This window comes from Pan troglodytes, chromosome 4 (genome assembly GCF_028858775.2).
Source record: "Pan troglodytes isolate AG18354 chromosome 4, NHGRI_mPanTro3-v2.0_pri, whole genome shotgun sequence".
Taxonomy (NCBI): Eukaryota; Metazoa; Chordata; class Mammalia; order Primates; family Hominidae; genus Pan; species Pan troglodytes.
The window spans coordinates 36,354,833-36,374,426 of NC_072402.2; the positions used below are offsets into that span (position 1 = coordinate 36,354,833).

Consider the following 19,594-nt stretch of genomic DNA (forward strand, 5'->3'; position numbering starts at 1 on the left):
CAGGCCTCTTGATGCTACATGTCACATTCATATCACTGGATGATATATCAGAAGGATAGTTCTCTGATCCAATATCCATGTTGGTGTATGTAAATGATGAGCTTTCCTGCACTACAAAAGCATTTTATAATTAAAGAGAATTTTTCCTCAATTCAGAAAGGTAACTATAGATAATTATATATATCATACCTGAAAGGGTAAAGGAAAGTTTACAGATTACTTTGTGTCTTTTGAATTTTTAAAAATGAAGGTTTGCAAACCAAAAATAAAATTCTAAGCCCCCAACCATCTGAACGGACCCCTCCTTTCAGCAAGGGCATTCCAAAGCTAACCTGAAAAACTCACTCAGGCCGCGATGGTGGAGGTGGGGAGATGGAACATGCCTCACTACACTACACCCCCCTCCCTTTTGGAATTACTGATAGAACAACTCTTTCAGTCTAATAAGAAACATTTACAGTCTATTCTCTCTCCAGCTGGCTACCTGGAGGCTTCATCTGCATGATAAAACTTTGGTCTCAACATCCCCTTATCATAATGCAGACATTCCTTTCCACTGATTCCAAGTCTTAAGAGAATAACTTAACTCTTTCAACCAATTGCCAATCAGAAAAAACTTAAACCTACCTGTAACCTAGAAGCCCCCATGCCCTTCAGTTTTCCCACCTTTCTGGACCAAACCAATGTGCATCTTACATGTATTTGATTGAGGTCTCATGTCTCCCTAAAATGTGTAAAATTAAGCTGTCCCCCAACCACCTTGGCCACATGTTCTCAGGATCTCCTGCGGGCCGTGTCACAGGCCATTGGTCACTCATATTTGGCTCAGAATCAATCTCTTCAAATATTTTACAGAGTTTGATGCTTTTTTGTCGATACGTGTTTTTCCTAAATCCAGAAGTTTTGCTGACTTCCTGTTACCCTTGTCATCCAATAAAAAATAAATTGGATGCTTTTTCCAGGCCTCCATTTTCCATATTCCCTCATGTTTCCCTCCACTCTATTTATTCTGACCTCTTTCCCTGGTGTCCACCTTACTGTCTGTAGTCAGAACAGGCTGAAGTTTACTGCAGACAAATCACATCCTTTTCTGAAGGCCTTGACCTTTGTCAAATGGCAATGCAACCCCAAAGTGAATTGTCAGCTGCTCACATTTTAGCGTAAATGAGTTTTCAGATTCTCTTGGTTGTAAATTGTGGTTGGGCAAGGATATGAGGATCCCAGACAACAGTAAGGGAAAGGTTATAAAAGCTGAGGTTGACAGACTTCCCCTTCTCAACACTGCCAAGGGATCACAGGTCCCCTACTCCCTGATCCACTTCCTACAGGTGCCTTCTCCTCTGCTCTTCCTGTTTGTAGTCCCTGCCCACTACTTCAACGCAGCTCCAGCCCAACACTCCCTCTTCTGCCCTTGCACAGTACCCATAGTCCTCCCTTCCACCTCTATATAGTCTCACACTCCCCATGTTAGGGAAACGTTTCCCCATAGGGGAAAAAGTTAGGGAAACTTTTTCCACAAGGTCCTTGAGGCCAGGGACTGTGCTTGCTTCCCACTTGGCAGCTGTTTGATAAACAGGTGACATACATTCAGGACTTCTTGTCTGACCATCCATCCTCCTCAATGCCCCTCTACGGGCTACTTCTTCAACACCGGCTCTGCTGGCTTTGATTAGGTAAGTTGGGCGTTCTGAGATGGTACACACCCACCTGCCACCTTCAAAGCCTTTCTACTGTTATGAACAGACTGAGGAAGAGACATCACTGACTGACACACAGTCAGGAAAAAACCCAAAACTCATAGTCAAGGAAAACAAGTGAAGGTAGAAGCTAATCCAAATAGACATTAGATGATTTCTATTATTCTCATTTTAGGGCCTTCTTAAAGGGACGGAGGGTGGGAGATCGAAGGGTGGGAGGTGCATCTTTTGTACATAGTATTACTTCATCGCATTCACGGAAACTGATATTTGGGACCAGGACTTGAAGAACAGGGATTACTGAAACTCATGCTTCTTTTCCCCCAAAGAATTTATGGGCCTTTGTATCAAAATAAGGTCACCTTATTGCAGCCTAGCCTACTGCTAGGCCCCCGGGGAGACCGCCATTCATCGGAAGGTACCAGTGCGCCTCGACCGCCTCCACCCCACCCCCTTCTCCTCTAGCGCAGGATTTCGCGATTGTTCCTGTGCCTCGGGCCAGATGTACGTGTTCCAGCACATTCGGCAGTTATGCAGGACCTAAGTAAATCCTCAGGAATAAACAAGAGCAGCGAGTCACAAGGAGCTGGGGGCGGGGGTAATGAACTCTGCTGCAGGCGGGCCTGTCACTCCAGCTGACAGCGAGCACCTTCACCTTCAAGTTCTTTTAAACGACAGTGCACCCAGAGAGAAAGTGCCTAGCTCGAGGCAAACGAACCCCAGAGCTTAAAAACTTAAAGCAAACAAGCAAGGGTGCTGCTAGCTGCCCTGCAGGCCCTGGGCCGAGGAGAGAGGCTCGCGCTACCTGGAGTCCGGCTCCTCCTCCGACTCCGCCGCCGTCTCGTCCTCCTCGCCCTCCGACTCCTCCTCGGTCTCCAGCTCCCGGGTCGCCTCCTCGTCCCCGTCGGAGCCGAGAAAGCTCTCGCCAGCGTGGTTGCTATCGCGGCTCGCCATCGCCTCTCCCGGGCCTGGGCCGGGGCCGGAGCCGGAGCCGCCCGCGCCGCGCCTGGTGTTCTCCCTCCGACTGCTCTGGCCCCTGCCCTCCCCAGCCCTGCCCCTGCGGGGGCGGCTCGGGTTCCCGGCGCCGGGGGCGGGCGAGCCCCGCGACTTTAAATAGAAGGCGTCAAAGTTTCGCCACCGAGCTTCTGGGGCCCGGGCTCAGCTTCTCCTCTTCCCTGAGCCCTCCCCCGCCCCCGTTTCGCCAGATCCCTGGCGGGCCTTTCGGACAACTGGAGATCACTTTAAGGGGCGCGGGCTCCGGCTGCACCAGAGGGTTCAAAGGAGGAAAGGCAACCTAGCCCCGTCTCTTATTTCCTCCAGAGTGAGTCTTTTCGGTTTTGAGCTGAGCTACTTTCTGGACCCTTTATCCCAAACAATACCCTGAGCTGGGCACTTAACTACCAGGCACTCTGCTAAGGGTCTCGCTTTCATTACCTCGATTCTGTGGTGGTACCTGTAGAAGGTTTTACTGTAGTGCTGGTTTCCCAGATGAGGAAACTGAGGCTCCGAAGAGCTCCAGCAGCTCAGGCTGTCATTGCTAGTAAAATGACCCAATGAGAAACAAAGCTAGGCGTGCCCTGCTCAAAAGCCCAGTTTTGAACCAGTGGTCCGTCCCGGCTCTCTTTATATCGCAAGTCAATATAGTGTGTATTTTCTTGCTCAGTGGTCCCTGTTATTGAGCCAGGAAACTTTATCTCCACTCATCTTAAACCTTGAGGAGGAGCAATTTCCCCCACGTTAGCAAAAAGCTAAGTTTTGTCTGAAACTGGCCCAAATGCCCCAAACCTTTCCCCGGATCAAGTTGTGGTTAAAACCCCTCAATGGCTTCCCACTGCTCAAAGACTGAACCCCAACACCCTCACAAAGGTAACGGTTGCCTAACAGGCCATGTTTTACCTGTCTACTCTTTTTTTTTTTTTTTGAGATGGAGTCTTGCTCTTGTCGCCCAGACTGGAGTGCAATGGCGCGATCTCGGTCCAGTGCAACTTCCACCTCCTGGGTTCACGCGATTCTCCTGCCTCAGCCTCCCGAGTAGCTGGGACTACAGGCGCGCACCACCATGCCCAGCTAATTTTTGTATTTTTAGTAGAGACGGGGTTTCACCATATTGGCTAGCCTAGTCTCGAACTCCTGACCTCAGGTGATCTGCCCACCTCAGCCTCCCAAAGTTCTGGAATTACAGGTGTGAGCCCCCACGCCCAGCTGGTCAGGTGTCTTTAGAAGTCAGGAGTTCCCAACATTGTCAAGTCACTCCACTGTGTCTTTATTAACACAATTCCTTCTGCCTCAAAGGTTGGTCCCATTTTTACCAGGATACCCATCATTCAAGATCACCACCTTTCACTGAAATCCCAAAGTTAAACTCAGTACCTCTCTTCCAGGTTCCCACATAATCCTATATTCAAATTATGTTTGTATCTCCTTCCCCAGCAGACTTCGTAAGTTTACTACTCTTCTTTGTCCCATCATCCCCATCCCTTACAAGCCTACACACTAGCAAAGTAGCTAGCACATAGCAGGTACATATAATGGATGCTCCCTGAAGAGAACAGAACCAGAACTGCTATGTACAAATGGAGGTAACTTTACAATAAAGATATTCATTTCATGAGAATGATTTGATGGCTAGAAGAGTTAACATTTATTTTTAATTACAGCAAGTCACAGAGTTGTTAAATATGACTGTAAGCTGGGGATTATTCACCAGTTACACTAGCTGGTATGCATGCATTATGTCTGGAGGTAATGAACTGTAAATCATTGAATTACAGTACAGATACATCAGCTAGTGGGGCATAAGGAGGGAAAACAGCAGAGTCAAGGCTTCCACAGCTCACTAAACCAGGTTTAGCATCAGCAATATTTATTCTCTTAACACCAGCTAGACTTCACCATCAGTAATCCCAAATGACCATGCTCATCCAGGACAAAAGGAGTTCAATCGCAGCTGTGGCAATCTGTTAAACACTAATCAAAATCACAGGTAGCCATTCTACGTTCCTTCCATCATTTAATTAAAAATTTCTTACAAACATTAATGTCTATGAGATTTATTTGCAAAGATCCTAGTTCAAATCAATCCAAAATTTAGAATTGTAGTACAGATTGCACATTTTAAACACCACTTTAACAACATATGCAAACACAGTCAACCCTCCGTAACCATGTAGGATTTGTGAATTCAACCAGGATGAAAAATATTTGGGAGGGGGTAGGGAGGAGGAAGAATGGTTGCATCTGTACCGAACAGGTACAGACTTTTTGTCTTGTCATTACTATTCCCTAAACAATACGGTATAACAACTATTTACATAGCATTTACATTGTATTACGTATCAGGTAATTTAGAGATGATTTAAAGTATCAAGAGAATGTGTGTAGGATATATGCAAACACTACACCATTTTATACAAGGGACTTGAGTATCTGTGGATTTTGGTATCCGAAGAGGACGGGGGTGACCTGGAATCAATCCCTCAATATACTGAGGGACAACTATATACAGATATGGACAGATCAACACAAACAGAAAATAATTTAGTACTCACCACACAAATAATTGAGATTAATAACTTAAAAGTCCAGAAAATTCTCTCATATATTAACAGTTCACTTATCTGATATTTGGCCAGTTACGTGTGCATAATTTCAGGCCTCAGTCTACTGATATAGAATTGGGTCTAAGTTTAGTGACTTCTTGATCAACATGTTTTTCGTGGTAAAACAAATGAAAAGAAGCAGTAGTAAGTGTGGGGCCACTGAAAACTGAGGAAACAGTGACAGTGAAGGAACCCACACCATGGTAAATTCTGGGGTTTTATTAGGAAATGTCATAATACTGTAGAGGCAGAGGGTACATACTTACCCATCCCTGAAAGGTGCACAGTATTACTGAATAGTACTATGACTAATGCTTATAATGATTACCCAGTCATCACTAGAATATTAACTCTACTCAGTACATTCTGATTAAGAGATGCACAGTGTAAATTTTAGGAAAAATTCCCCCCCAAAATATGAAAAGCTCAAATGCATAAAAAGTGTTACACATCAGGAATCTAAAAAATTCACTATGTGTAAACTTTCATTCCTCATAATGCCAGAGACATAAGATATTGATGTCGTTAGCTGGCTAATAAGTAGATTTAGTTCAGTTCTAGATGATAACTACAGCCTCGGTCTCATCTCAAAGCAAAGATTTTCACAGAAAAAAAAGGCACCTCAACAATGTCCATATATAAATTTTATTGCATTTGACATCATACAAAAATTTGAACTTAAGGAAGAAAATGAAAATGTGCACCTTTTACAAGTCAAAGAAAAGCAAAAGTTTTAGCATTTGGTCTGCAAAAAAAAAATACGTTAGAGGTACAAAACTACTACAGCAGGTCTAAAAAATGTTGGACATAGTTCTTTTGAAAAAGTTAAAACTGTTTTCAAGATTACTTTTTATATTTAAATTTACAGGCACTGACCAATTTACAAATATTTACATAAATCAAAAAGACCCTTAATAAACACTGTAGCTTTTTTTTTTTAGCAGCCACCACTTCTTTCATGTGAAAAAAGAAATACTAAAAAAGAGATTTTTTACAAACATTAAGCTTTTATTTATAATAATTTTATTGTGTCTTATCTAAAACATTTTGTGGTGACTTACTGCCTAAAAATTCCAGTTTAGATTACAATCCTATAATTGTACACAGAAAAATATCTGATACTACAAACAGGATATAATCTTAACTTTGATCTCAGTTTCTGTTGCTTCATGTCACAGAGAAAACAGAGCAGGAAAATGGCAAGTAAAACGGAAGTGCACATTGCACTAAGCTATCGTAAAGCACAGGAAACAATCTTTTCAAAATGTCTACACTGAACTGATTCTTTAAAACGATTCACTAACTGTTGTAAGAGTTAGTGCTCCCATTACTACAGTGCAAAATGTATTGTTGTTTCAATACAAAATTTAAAGCAATCTCAAGAGTACATCAAAAGCATGTGAAGTACTAATGAAATGCTAATACAGACACACCCAAAGCCTCAGTCTATCCCAGTGAGTCAAGCAAAGACTTAAGGCAATTGTTCAGTATTTCATGACTGCAGTGATTTGACTGAAATGAAAGATTTCATTTTGCTTCAAGTAACTGAACAACTGACTTGAATCTTCACTTTACTAGAACAGACTTTGACAACAAACTATCTAACGTAGGTTATACTTTAAGCATGTATGAATTAGACCCTTTCCAAAATTCTACACATCTCTTCAGGATTAGCATGTGGTACAATTAATTGAAGTTATATCAAAAACTTTTTATTTGTTCAGTTAATTTCCCAAAATATATTTTATCTGATCACCTGAAAACACATGCAATATTACTCATCATCAATGTAAACATTTTCAAAAATACATTTTTAAATCAAAGGGGTTTATTAGGAAATGTCATAATAAAATATGCAATCTTTATATGTCTTTTTAAAAATAAAACATGAAAACAAGAACTATGAAAAAAGCAACTATGATGGAGGTAAACATAATGTATTATGATGAAACTATTGTTCTTTATTTCTTGGAAGAATTTATTAAGAAATAGAGGCCAGTTATCTTTTCAGGACAGCAGCTCTTACAGGTAGTATACTGTTCAAATCTCTCTTGTTTTTCAATCTGTGCCATGACTGGGAGAGAAAGAAAAATCATTCTTAAAACCTAAAATTTATGCAGAACAAAAGACTGAGAGTTTAAAAGAATGTTAATAGTTGGTTCTCTCTAGGTGATAAATTTTGAATAATTTTTTCCTTCAAATTTTTTCTTTTTTTGAGATAAGGTCTCACTCTGCCACCCAAGCTGGAGTGCAGTGGTGCAATCTCGGCTCACTACAACCTCCGCTTTCCAGGCTCAAGAGATCCTCCCACCTCTGCCTCCTGAGTAGCTGGGATTACAGGCATATGCCATCACGCTCAGCTATTTTTAAATTTTTTTGTAGAGACAAGGTCTCATTGTATTGCCCAGGCTGGCTGAGTTTTTATTTTCCAAGTTTTTAACACAGTGTAAGTATTGTTTCTGTCATCAGAAAAGAAAATGTTATTTTAAAACTCCATATTTTTATGGTTCCAATTCATTAATAAAGAAATGGGCACATAGGTGGTACTGAAAGATACAACTGACAATATTAATATTTATTCACGGATTAATTCAATCTAAAAATAGCAAGGTAATTAAGACAAAACCTTTGGATTTGAGAAGAGAGGATTATTTCAATTATTTGATTGACTGTCTTACATCTTTACTAGCTTTTTGCATTAAAAACAATAATTATGAGACTGGGTATAGTGTCTCATGCCTATAATTCCAGAATTCTGGGAGGCTGAGGTGGGCAGATCACTTGAGCTCAGGAGCTCAAGGCCAGCCTCGGCAACATGGTGAAACCCTGTCTGTACAAAAAATACAAAAATTGGCTGGGTATGGTGGCACACGCCTATAGTCCCAGCACTCAGGAGGCTGAGGTGGGAGGATCATTGAGCGCAGGAGATTGAGGCTGCCTGAGTCTGGGTAACAGAGCAAGACCCTGTCTCAAAAAAATATATAGTATTTATGAAGGAGAGAGTAAATTTACAATAAGGCACTTTATGTATGCCTCTGGAAAATTCAAATGGTGATTTGAATTGATAAGGAGAAGAAAAGAAACTTGTTCACAAGCTAAAAATCTGTCTCACTACTTGGTGACTGCAGATCTTTGTATTCTAGTCTCATGTCAGTTATTCGATTGCAATGGTTTTACAATTAAACAATCCTAAATGAAAGCTCACTCATCAATAAGAACACCAATGTAGCATTGCTAATTTTGAGTTCTCAATTTAATCTGATAGACAAAAATATTCTCTCTTGAATATTTGTTTTAAAATTAAAGAATTTCTATAAGACAAATTTTCTATTCTGGTTGCCAAATTAAGAAAGTCTCATTTGAAGGACAGCTTGTAATAGAATACTTATATTTTATCTATTTATTTATTTGAAACAAGGTCTCACTCTATTACTCATGCTCAGGCTGGAGTGCGGTGGCACAATCACAGCTCACTGCACCCTCAACCTCCTGGGCTCAAGGCTTTTCTCTCCACTCAGCCTCCCCAGTAGCTAAGACACAGGTGCATACCACTACACCCAGGGGTGGGGTGAGGTGAGGTGGGGTGTGTGTGTGTGTGTGTGCGCGCGCGAGCGCGTGCGTGCATGTGTGTGTGTGAACTATGTCTTGCTATGCGTTGCCCAGGCTGGTCTTAAACTCCTGGCCTCAAGCAATCCTCCTGCCTTGGCCTCACAAAGTGTTTGGATTACAGGTGTGAACCATTGCACCTGGCCATTATTTTTATTCATTTTTTTTTTAGAGGTGGAGTCTCTCACTCTGTTGTCTAGGCTTGAAGTGCAGCAACTTGATAATAGCCCACTGCAGCCTCGAACTCCTGGTTCCAGTGATACTCATGCCTCAATACTTGCATTTTAAATTATCATTAAAATAAAGTCCACTTCAATGTCTAGATAATGAAAAAGTATGCCTCTAAAATGATCTTTGCGGTTCTCTCATCTTTTTCTTCTACAAAGCTTTCCCTCCCCTCCATGTCTCAATACATATATCAAGGCATTTCTACAATGTGTTGTGAAGTCCCTGAAGATTAAGACCACATCTAGCAACATCGCTGATGAATAAATTCATACCATAAACACAGACATATACATAAATTTTAACTTTCCTAAATATAAACAAAGATAAAACAGCACTCTAATTCCTGTGACAGTGGGGTATACATTAGAAAAAGCATGGATCAGACATCAGCTTCCTTCTAAGGCCACAATAAATTCCCCAATATACTAAGGAAGGAAAAGAGTCTATTAGGTTTTATTCACTTATTTTGGAAATTTAATAAGCTCACTACGAAAATGCTTATTTCGGTAGGGCATGGTGGCTCATGCCTGTAATACCAGCACTTTGGGAGGAAGACGGGGGTGAATCACCTGAAGTCAGGAGTTTGAGACCAGCCTGACCAACATGGTGAAACCCTGTCTCTACAAAAAAACAAAAAAACCAAAAAAAAATTAGCTGGGTGTGGTGGCACTCGTCTGTAATCCAAGCTATCTGGGAGGCTGAGGCAGGAGAATCCCTTGAACCTGGGAGGTGAAGGATGCAGTGAGCTGAGACTGTGCCACTACACTCCAGCCTGGGCAATAAGAGTGAAACTCCGTCTCAAAAAGAAAAGAGAAAATGCTTATTTCTATGAACGTGAAAGCAATGTGAATAAAAACAGAGCCAGATCTCTCTGAAGGAAAAGTTTAACTAAATTCAAATAATAAGTTCTCTATCATGCTATATTAATGGATTCACAGAAGAGAAACCATTCTGTCCTACTACACACGTATTTTTTCCTGTTTAAAGCATACTAGTCTACTAATGTTTCTAGGGTTGATCTAATGCATTGTTTACCTTTAAAAATTGATCCTTGATCATATCAAATTTCTGCTTTTCGTGCACTGCTCTGGCTGTATTTGTTCCATCAAAAGGTTCTGCAATGTTAAATGCAAATGTAAAGAAAAAATTATTAAAATGAGAGCTACAGTTTCTTTTTTAGGTTTGATACTGTCAATATATTAACAGTTTTTGACCTACAAAAATTGCAATTTCAGATGGGTCAGCCTAATATCTTTATTAGATTTATGTATACAGAAAAGCTTGATATACTATGAACTGCCTAATAAGGTAGATAGAATTCAAGGGAGAGGGTGATCAAAAATGAAAGTCATCAGCATAGGTGTGTTAAGTCTAAATCATAAATGTGGATAAGGTTTCTGAAAAATTACAGACGGTCAAAGACCTACCCTTAGGAAAATAAAAAGTCATCAAAAAGAAGAAAGCATTATATTGAAGAGAGGCAGTTAATGTTAAATATCACAGAAAGGTAACTTTAATTTTAACTTAAAAGCTGATTTGTCCTTTGAAGGTAGAGGTTCAATACTGGAGAAAACGGAAGACAATGCAGGGAGTTATGGCCCAAGTGGATGGTTTAGAAAAAGATACAGTGAAGTCTGGCCAGACACAGTGGCTCACGCGTGTAATCCCAGCACTTTGGAAGCCTGAGGTGGGTGGATCACGAGGTCAAGAGATCGAGACCATCCTGGCCAACATGGTGAAACCCCACCTCTACTAAAAATACAAAAATTAGCTGGGCATGGTGGTGCGCGCCCGTAGTCCCAGCTACTCGGGAGGCTGAGGCAGGGGAATCACTTGAACCTGGGAGGTGGAGGTTGCAGTGAGCCGAGATCGCGCCACTGCACTCCAGCCTGGCGAAAGAGAGAGACTCCATGTCAAAAAAAAAAAAAAAAAAAATCAAAGAAAAGAAAGAAGAAGTAACTTGCATGAGAAATTTGGCAGAAAAAGAAAACAGAAAAAGAGAAAAGCAAACAGAAGACAGGAAAAAAACAAAGGAACAGTTTTTATGTATGTGCGTCTCCAATATATATACTTTCCATGTTCACACCACCATCCCACTCACCTTTCACCCACAAGAGTGAAGAATCCATATAGAGAGACAGGAAGAAACCAGAAGAGTACGAGGAAACTGAAGATAATAATGAGAAGACAAGGATAACTAAAGGCATCAGGAATGAGATGAAATGTCTTAAATAATGCCAGCAGTAGGTAAACATTACTAGAAATTAAGAATTTTAGCATGGAAAAAGGAGGAAAAATGCACAGAAGAACCAGTAGGACCAAATAAAGAGTATTTTTCAAGAATGAGAAGACCTATGTATGTCTTAAAGCTGAAAGCGAAAGACTGGAGGCAGAAAGAATGAAGTTGTTGGTAAGAGGAAAGGTAACCGAGGGGAAAGACCTAGAAAAAGTATGGAAGAATAGGGAATCTGATGGAAAGGTCAAAACTTTTAGATTTGTCATATAATCTACACAGGCCCATAATTTTAAATACTCCTCTTGCTTATTTTTTAGTGCTTAGAAAGGCTATGTTAAAAAGCAGTTTACTATCACAGTATCGTGGGGTTCTTTTCCTTAACAGAATAAGGTCATATGCCAAATTATACTGAATTGCATCATCATAGCACTTTAGAACAGGGTTTAGTATTCAACTGAACACAAGTAACTAAAATAATGCCCACCCAGTGCAATTTATTAGCACACCAAAGCAGGAGATTTAATTTCATATTCACAAACTCTTAAAATACTGCATATAATTCAAGATTAAAACATCCAAAATCTGATGTTTTCTACAAATGCTGATTCTCAACTATTTATACTTTTTAACCTCCAGATTTACAAAGGCCTTCAATTTAGCATCTATGAGAATAATTTTGTCCCTTGAAGTCAGTTTTCTACTCAACGCAAAGTGTCTCAAGGATACATTCAACTACATGTAAATTAATTTTAGAGAAGAAAATTTCTTCAGATCATTTAATTTTTAAAGCAACATCAATTTCTATTTATAAAAGTCCAACTTGCACTAATATTTTAAGTATAAAATATAACATTTTATGTCAATATAAGAATCACATATAAAGATTCTATTTTCTTCCATCTGTAAGTCATGAAATTATCCATCAACCACAAGTAAGAGGGATAAAGACAGCTCGAATCTTACCAACTAGAAAGGGTGAATGCCTAAAGTTTATGTTTATTATTTCTCATAACTAAAAAATTTTAAATGACTTTTTAAAATTAAAAATTTTAAACTAAAAGACTTACAAATCACTTCAGACATAAATGTATTACTTTTAACTGAAACACAGCTGAAATTACTCAAGTAATTCTCTTAGTACCATGATGATACGTAGATGGTAAACAGAAAACTACCTTCTACACAGATGTATTTATTTCTCCATTCAATACCATCAGGCCTTGGAATGGCTTTGGCTTCACGAACTGAAATCATTTGACTATTCCAGCTATAAGAAGAAAAACAGTAACCATGTTAACTATTTTCATAATTTCTCATATTATTTTTATTGTATCAATACTAAGGCCTACCCCAATTTTCTTGTGGAACACTGAAACCTGTGCCCCAACCCTCAGCACCACAATCCCTATTTCCCACCTCTATTTTTTTTTTCCACAACACTTATCATCTTCTAAGAATTTGTTTCTTACATTTACTATTTATTATGTTATTCTTCATTGTGTCTCCCTCAAGTAGGATGAAAGCTCCAAGATACTGGATATTTCTTTTTTTCACTCTTCACCTAGGTGCATAGTACATACCAGGTTTTCAACACATATTTATTGAAAAAATGAAGTAACTGGAAAAATAAGAAAGTACAGGCTGGGCGCAGAGGCTCACGCCTGTAATCTCAGCACTTTGGGAGGCTGAGGCAGGTGGATCACGAGGTTAAGAGTTCAAGACCAGCCTGGCCAAGATGGTGAAACCCCATCTCTACTAAAAATACAAAAATTAGCCAGGCGCAGTAGCGTGCACCTGTAGTCCCAGCTACTCAGGAGGCTGAGGCAGGGGAATCGCTTGAACCCAGGAGGCGGAGGTTGCAGTGAGCAGAGGTCATGCCACTGCACTCCAGCCTGGTGACAGGGCGAGACTCCATCTCAAAAAAAGAAAAAGAAAAAAGAAAAGAAAAGAAAGTACAAGTAAACAAACAAAAACAACTATGGTCATAGTTAACAACGCAGTAACAATCTGTTATTTGTTAAGACAGAAGTAATCTTCTAGTGTTATCTTCTTGTGTTATTAAATAGTTTTTGTTCAGGTACATCTTTATGTGTATGATTTGGGAGAAAATTTTGAAATTTTCGATAGAAGTGGATGCTGTTTTAGGAAAGCAAAATTAATACTCTATGAAAATATACTTAATGGCTGTATATCAGATGCAGCTGTTAAGAGTAAAATTTTATTCAAGTAAAACAATTTCATCAGCAGGCCTGTCCAGTCTTTAGTACATACTAACTTTATATATTTTTTAAAAGGTTTATCTAACAGTTATTACAAGTATTTTCTTTTTTTTCAAGGAACATTTTAAAGTATATGACTACCCAGCTTGTATATGAGAGAAAAATAAATTTAAGGAACAGCTGATACCATTTTTTAAGTAGTATTTAGCTTTCTCTACCATTTAAGCAAGCAGAGAAAGACTATCACTTGGGACCTTCCAACACTTACCCTACACTTCTCCTCTATTTATCAAAAAGAGAATTTCTAAGAATATAATCATGGGTCCTGTATGGCATTTGTTTATAGAAATTTGATTAATTTCTATATTAAATAAGCATGAAAAATCTTGCATCTTGTGAATTTTGATTCTTGTAAAGCACACTGAAAGTATAATTTATTTTTGTTCCGATCAAGAGGAGTTTGTGAAAGTTTTAAGTTCTTTAAAAATATATATATCAGGATTTGTGCTTTTTAAAAATTAAGTGGGTTGTCAAATGGAAATAGTATTGGTTACAGGAAAATGTTTTAGATCCCTCATGTATTGCAGTTCCATTAGTACAGACTCCAAACAGAAAGACTACTCTGCTCTATTGTTTCAAATGTCTCTACTAAAAATCCAAAAAGTAGCAGGCGTGGTGGCGCCTATAGTCCCAGCTACTCAGGAGGCTGAGGTGGAAGGATCACCTGAGCAAGGGGAGGTTGAGGCTGCAGTAAGCTGTGATCGTGCCACTGCACTCCAGCCTGGCTGACAAAGTGAGACCCTATCTTAAAAAAACAAAAAACAAAAACATCCACACAAATGTTTCCAACAATTTTCTTACATTGTTTCTTTACAACAACAATGTGAAGAGGGGAGTTATATAGCCACAAACCTGAAGCAAACAAGGTTACATACTACAGTTTGCATCCCTTCACTTTATACTAGTTAAGTCAAATTTATTAATAAAATGAATTTTCCCTTGAGACTATTTGTTTTCTAATAACAGATTATAGGACAACTAAATCTGCAGAATTAAAACTGTAAACATTATTTTTATAGGGCATAGATTGATTTTTAACTTTCAGAAGAGTTTGGAATATTGAAATACAATATCTTGCTGTTAAATTACAACTTTTATTTCCTTAAATCAAAAATTCTATCTTTACCACTGTATTTCTATTAAAACAAATCCTGATTTTACACTACATGCCACTACTTGGTTCTAAACTGGGTCACAGAAACAGTATGAGATATATGTTAATAGATATATTCATTTTATTATAATCCCTTACCAGATATCATTTAAGTTTCAATGTACAATAAACCCAAATAATGCAGTTATTAAAATGATTATATCATTTGAAGTGCTTCAAAAAGAAAAAAGAATATTTTGAATCACTACTATTTGGACTGATTCAATCTACTGCACTTTCGAAGAACTTTTAAATATTTCTAGATTGTTAAACATTTCAAATCATTAAAACATGACATATAATTGTATACTCTTTGTACTCTAAAGGTAGATTTAGTTATATATTTTTTGAGACAGGGCTTTGTCGACAAGCCCAGGCTGGGGTACAGTGGCACAATCATGGCTCACTGCAGCCTCAATCTCCTGGACTCAAATGGTCTTCTCAAGAGTTGGATTTAAATGGTAATTTAGAAATATCTTCCCTAAATATTTCATTCTTTAAAACACAGCCCATAACCTAAGCCTTTTATCATACTAATCTACTCTCTAACATAATTTGCTTAGCATGTAAAAATTGTTATCGTCACTCAATAATTAAAGTGTAAAATAAGACACAGAATCTACACAAGAGAGATGTTTCAGAAAGAAGAACAGATATGGGGCTTAATTTAATCTAAAATACACTGATAATACATGATCATCTTTTAAATATAAAACTGAGACAACCAATTATATTAGAAGCAAGTTAGGTACTTGCTTCTTTGGTAATGTTAACAGACTGGCATTCATCAATAAACTCTCTTTAGCCATTCTTTTTATTTATTTATTAGTCAGAGTCTTGCTCTGTCACCCAGGCTGGAGTGCAGTGACACAATCCCAGTTCACTGCAACCTCCGTGCCTCCCAGGTTCAAGCAATTCTCCTGCCTCAGCATCCCGAGTAGCTGGGATTACAGGCGCCCACCACCATGCCTGGCTAATTTTTGTATTTTTAGCAGAGATGGCGTTTCACTACTTGGCCAGGCTGGTCTCAAACTCTTGACCTCAAGCGATCTGCCCACCTCAGCCTCCCAAGGTGCGTGAGCCACTGTGCCCAGCCCCATTCTTTTTGTGACCACAGATAGTATTTTGAGGCAACTGATTAAACTGGAAATGCTGTCTTAGGCGACATAAAGAAAAATTCAAGTCTAATAAAGTCAAAATTATGAGTCTGATACCATATGGCAGTGTGTGTGTGTGTGTGTATACATATATATGTATATATATATATGTATATATACTAGTAAAATTAAGTGAACAAATATATATAATTTTGTTTTATTGTTATGGGCTGGGAAGCAAACAGAAAGAAAACTTGGTTAAGAATTTCAAATGTCATAGGTAGGGAAAAAATTTTACTCTAATCCTAGAGTTCTGTTTTGACTGGCTTCTCATCTTCTATCTGAACCTTTAAATGTTAGTATCCATCAGGGCTCAGCCTCTTTGAATCTTCTAATGCTAGAGTACACACCTTAGGCTCCAATAATCTGATGTTTCTTTCCCAAATCCTTTCTCCAGCTCTGACCTTTCTAGTAAGTTCCAGGCTAATATTTACAACCAGCTATTGGAAACTGTCACCTGGATGTCCTATAGGCATCTCTGTGCCCACATTTTCAAGACTGAATGTAATATATCCCATGCATGGCCAGTTATTAAAATCACTCCCTTTCACATACTCTCAACTCTTACCCACTCTTGCTGCATTGAACTTAGTTGGCTGAAACACAACCCTGATTAAATCTACTCCAATTCTTTCCCACACAGCTGAACATGGGTGGAGAGATGCAACCATACAGAATGATCACACTTTAAATTAATGATCACTTAGCTAAAGAGGGCTCTTAATGTTACTACCCCCAACCGTACTGTCTTTCCATAGTTAATCCACCCTTTTACTCTAGTATATGACAATTCATACTTTCGTCTTACTTCTCAAATTTCCACTTTCACAATCATTACCTGCACATGTCCCTGACTCATTTCACTAAAAACCTAAAACAATCCAAAGATAATTCCTACTAGCTCCAACCACACTGATTCAGCTACATTTACCTGTGTCCATATATTCTACTTTTAATCTTTATTAATGAATTATCTGTGCTCCTATTCTATTTGTGCTCTAGATTCCAACCATTCTTAACTCAAACAAGTTTATTTCCAAAAATTTACTATGCCTTTCTCTGGTATCATCAATTTTTCATCAAGATGGGTTATTTCTCCTCTCCAACAATAAAAACAAAAACTAGACTCCACTTAACACTCTAATTTTACCCTGTTTTTTCCTGCTCTAGAGAATGAGTTACATTATCCATATTGAATTCTTCTCCCTCTGTCTTCTCTTGAGTCCACACCAATAATGCTAGGCTTTTTATCCCCATTATTCCACAGAAACTGTTCCTGTCAAGGGTCCAGGAGTCCATATAGCTTCTTACTCAATCTATCAAAAAATAATGACACAGATAATCACTCCTTCCTCCTCAAAACATTTTTTTCTCCTCTGGATTCCCAAGATACCACATTCCATTGGATTTCCTCCTATCTCAATGATTCTTTCTTCCTAGATAGACTCATATATTAGTTCCTTCTCATCCCCAATCTCATTTTTATATCATCTATGTATTATGAAAAATTTCAAATACAAAAAAAATTAAAAGTATAAAATTTAAAAACAATTCAACAAGTGTTAACATTTTGTCACATTTGTGTGTGTGTATTTTGAACTGAACCACTTAGTAACCGGTACACATCAAAGTTCATTTCTGTATCCTTCAGTATATATCTCCTAAGAATAAGGCCATTCTCCTTTATAACACCAACAGCAATTAGAAAATTAACAGTAACTCAAATACCTTTTATAGTTCCCCCACCCCAATTGGATTATAATAAAGGTTCATGCATTGTATATGACTGTTCTATCTCTTTAAATATAATAAAGTTCCCCTCACATTTTGTTTGTTTGTTTTTTAAGAGGGAGTCTCGCCCTGTCGCCTCAGGCTGGAGTGCAGTGCCCAGGGCTGGAGTGCGGTGGCGCGATCTCGGCTCACTGCAACCTCCACCTCCTGAGTTCAAGCGATTCTCCTGCCTCAGCCTCGTGAGTAGCTGGGATTACAGGTGCCCGCCACCACACCTGGCTAATTTTTTTATTTGTAGTAGAGATGAGGTTTCACCATGTTGGTCAGGTTGATCTCCAACTCCTGACCTCATGATCTGCCTGCCTCGACCTCCCAAAGTGCTGGTATTACAGGCGTGAGCCACCACGCCCGGCCTTGTTTGTTTTTAATGATACTGACTTTTGAGGAGATTAGGCCAGGTATTTCCCAGAATGCCTACATTCTGCATTTGTCTGTCTCTCTGTTTATTGTGTCATTTAACAATACATATTCCTTTATCCCCTGCATTTCCTGTAAACTTCTTAACTGTAAACTGTAAACTTCTTAACATTAGAGTACCCAATGCTTGGCCCTTTTCTCTTTTCCATCTATATATTCACTCTCTTGGTTTTTTTCAAAGAGTTTCATAGCGTTAAATACCATCTACCTGGTGACAACTCCCAAATATTTAGCTCTGTGGCCTGTCTCCTGACTCTAGGCTTATATATCCAACTGTCTACTCAGTATCTCCACTTGAATATCTTGAAGTTATCCCAATCTTAAAATGATAAACAAATTCAGTAAAGCTGCAACCAAACCAGCATGGGACTGGCATAAAAACAGACACATAGACCAATGGAACAGAATAAAGAATGCCAAAATAAATCCATACATCTACAGTGAACTCATTTTCAAAAAAGGCGCCAAGAACATACACTAGGGAAAGCACAGTCTCTTCAATAAATAGTGCTGGGAATACTAGATATCCATATGCGAAAGAATGAAACTAGAACCCTATCTCTCGACACATACAAAAAACAAACCAAAATCGATTGAAGAATTCAATCTAAGACCTCAAATTATGAAACCACCACAAGAAAACACTGGGGAAACTCTCCAGGACATTGGTATGGGCAAAGGTTTCTTAAGTAATACTCCACAAGCACAGGCAACCAAAGCAAATGGACAAATGGGATCACATCAAGTTAAAAAGCTTCTGCATAGCAAAGGAAACAATCAACAAAGTGAGGAGACAAACCCATAGAATGAGAGAAAATATTTGCAAACTACTCATCTCACAAAGGATTAATAGGCAGAATATATAAGGAGCTTAAACAACTCTATAGGAAAAAATCTAATAATCCAATTAAAACATGGACAGAAGATCTCAACGGACATTTCTCAAAAGAAGGCATACAAAGAGCAACGAGGTATATGCAAAGCTGCTCAACATCACTAATCATCAGACTTAGGCAAATCAAAACTGCAATGAGGTATCATCTCACCCCACTTAAAATGGCTTTTATCCAAAAGACAGGCAACAATGAATGCTGGCAAAGAAACCCTCATACCCTGCTGGTGGGAATGTAAATTAGTACAACCATTATGAAGAACAGTTTGGAGGTTTCCCCAAAACTAAAAGTAGAACTACCATATGATCCAGCAATCCCACTCCTAGGCATATACCCAAATGAAAGAAAATCAGGATACTGAAGACATATCTGCACTCTCATGTTTTTGTAACACTATTCCCAATAGCCAAAATTTAGAAGGAACTTAAGTGTCCATCAACAGAGGAATGGATAAATAATATGTGGTACTTATCCACAATAGAGTACTATTGAGCCATACAAAAGAATGAGATCCTGTCATTTGCAACATCATGGATGG

General features: G+C 38.7%; 2 protein-coding genes across 26 annotated transcripts in view; both read right to left on the reverse strand.

The window, feature by feature from the left end:
- Positions 1-2,738, reverse strand: part of CMYA5 (cardiomyopathy associated 5) — a 104,140-nt gene extending 101,402 nt beyond the window's left edge. For both annotated transcript variants that reach the window (XR_010157201.1, XM_001137947.7), the window contains exon 1: positions 2,503-2,738. Coding sequence is in view for 1 of the 2 variants with exons in the window: in XM_001137947.7 (XP_001137947.6) it covers positions 2,503-2,651 (149 nt within the window). In the remaining variant the exon portion in view is untranslated. The remainder of the gene's footprint in view (positions 1-2,502) is intronic.
- Positions 2,739-5,925: 3,187 nt separating this feature from the next.
- The window catches only part of TENT2 (terminal nucleotidyltransferase 2), a 73,929-nt gene continuing 60,260 nt past the window's right edge, over positions 5,926-19,594 (reverse strand). For all 24 annotated transcript variants that reach the window (XR_010157203.1, XR_010157205.1, XR_010157202.1 and 21 more), the window contains 3 exons: positions 12,542-12,633; positions 10,166-10,245; positions 5,926-7,370 (listed from right to left, as the gene is read on the reverse strand). Coding sequence is in view for 19 of the 24 variants with exons in the window: in XM_009448957.5 (XP_009447232.1) it covers positions 7,296-7,370; positions 10,166-10,245; positions 12,542-12,633 (247 nt within the window). In the remaining 5 variants the exon portion in view is untranslated. The remainder of the gene's footprint in view (positions 7,371-10,165; positions 10,246-12,541; positions 12,634-19,594) is intronic.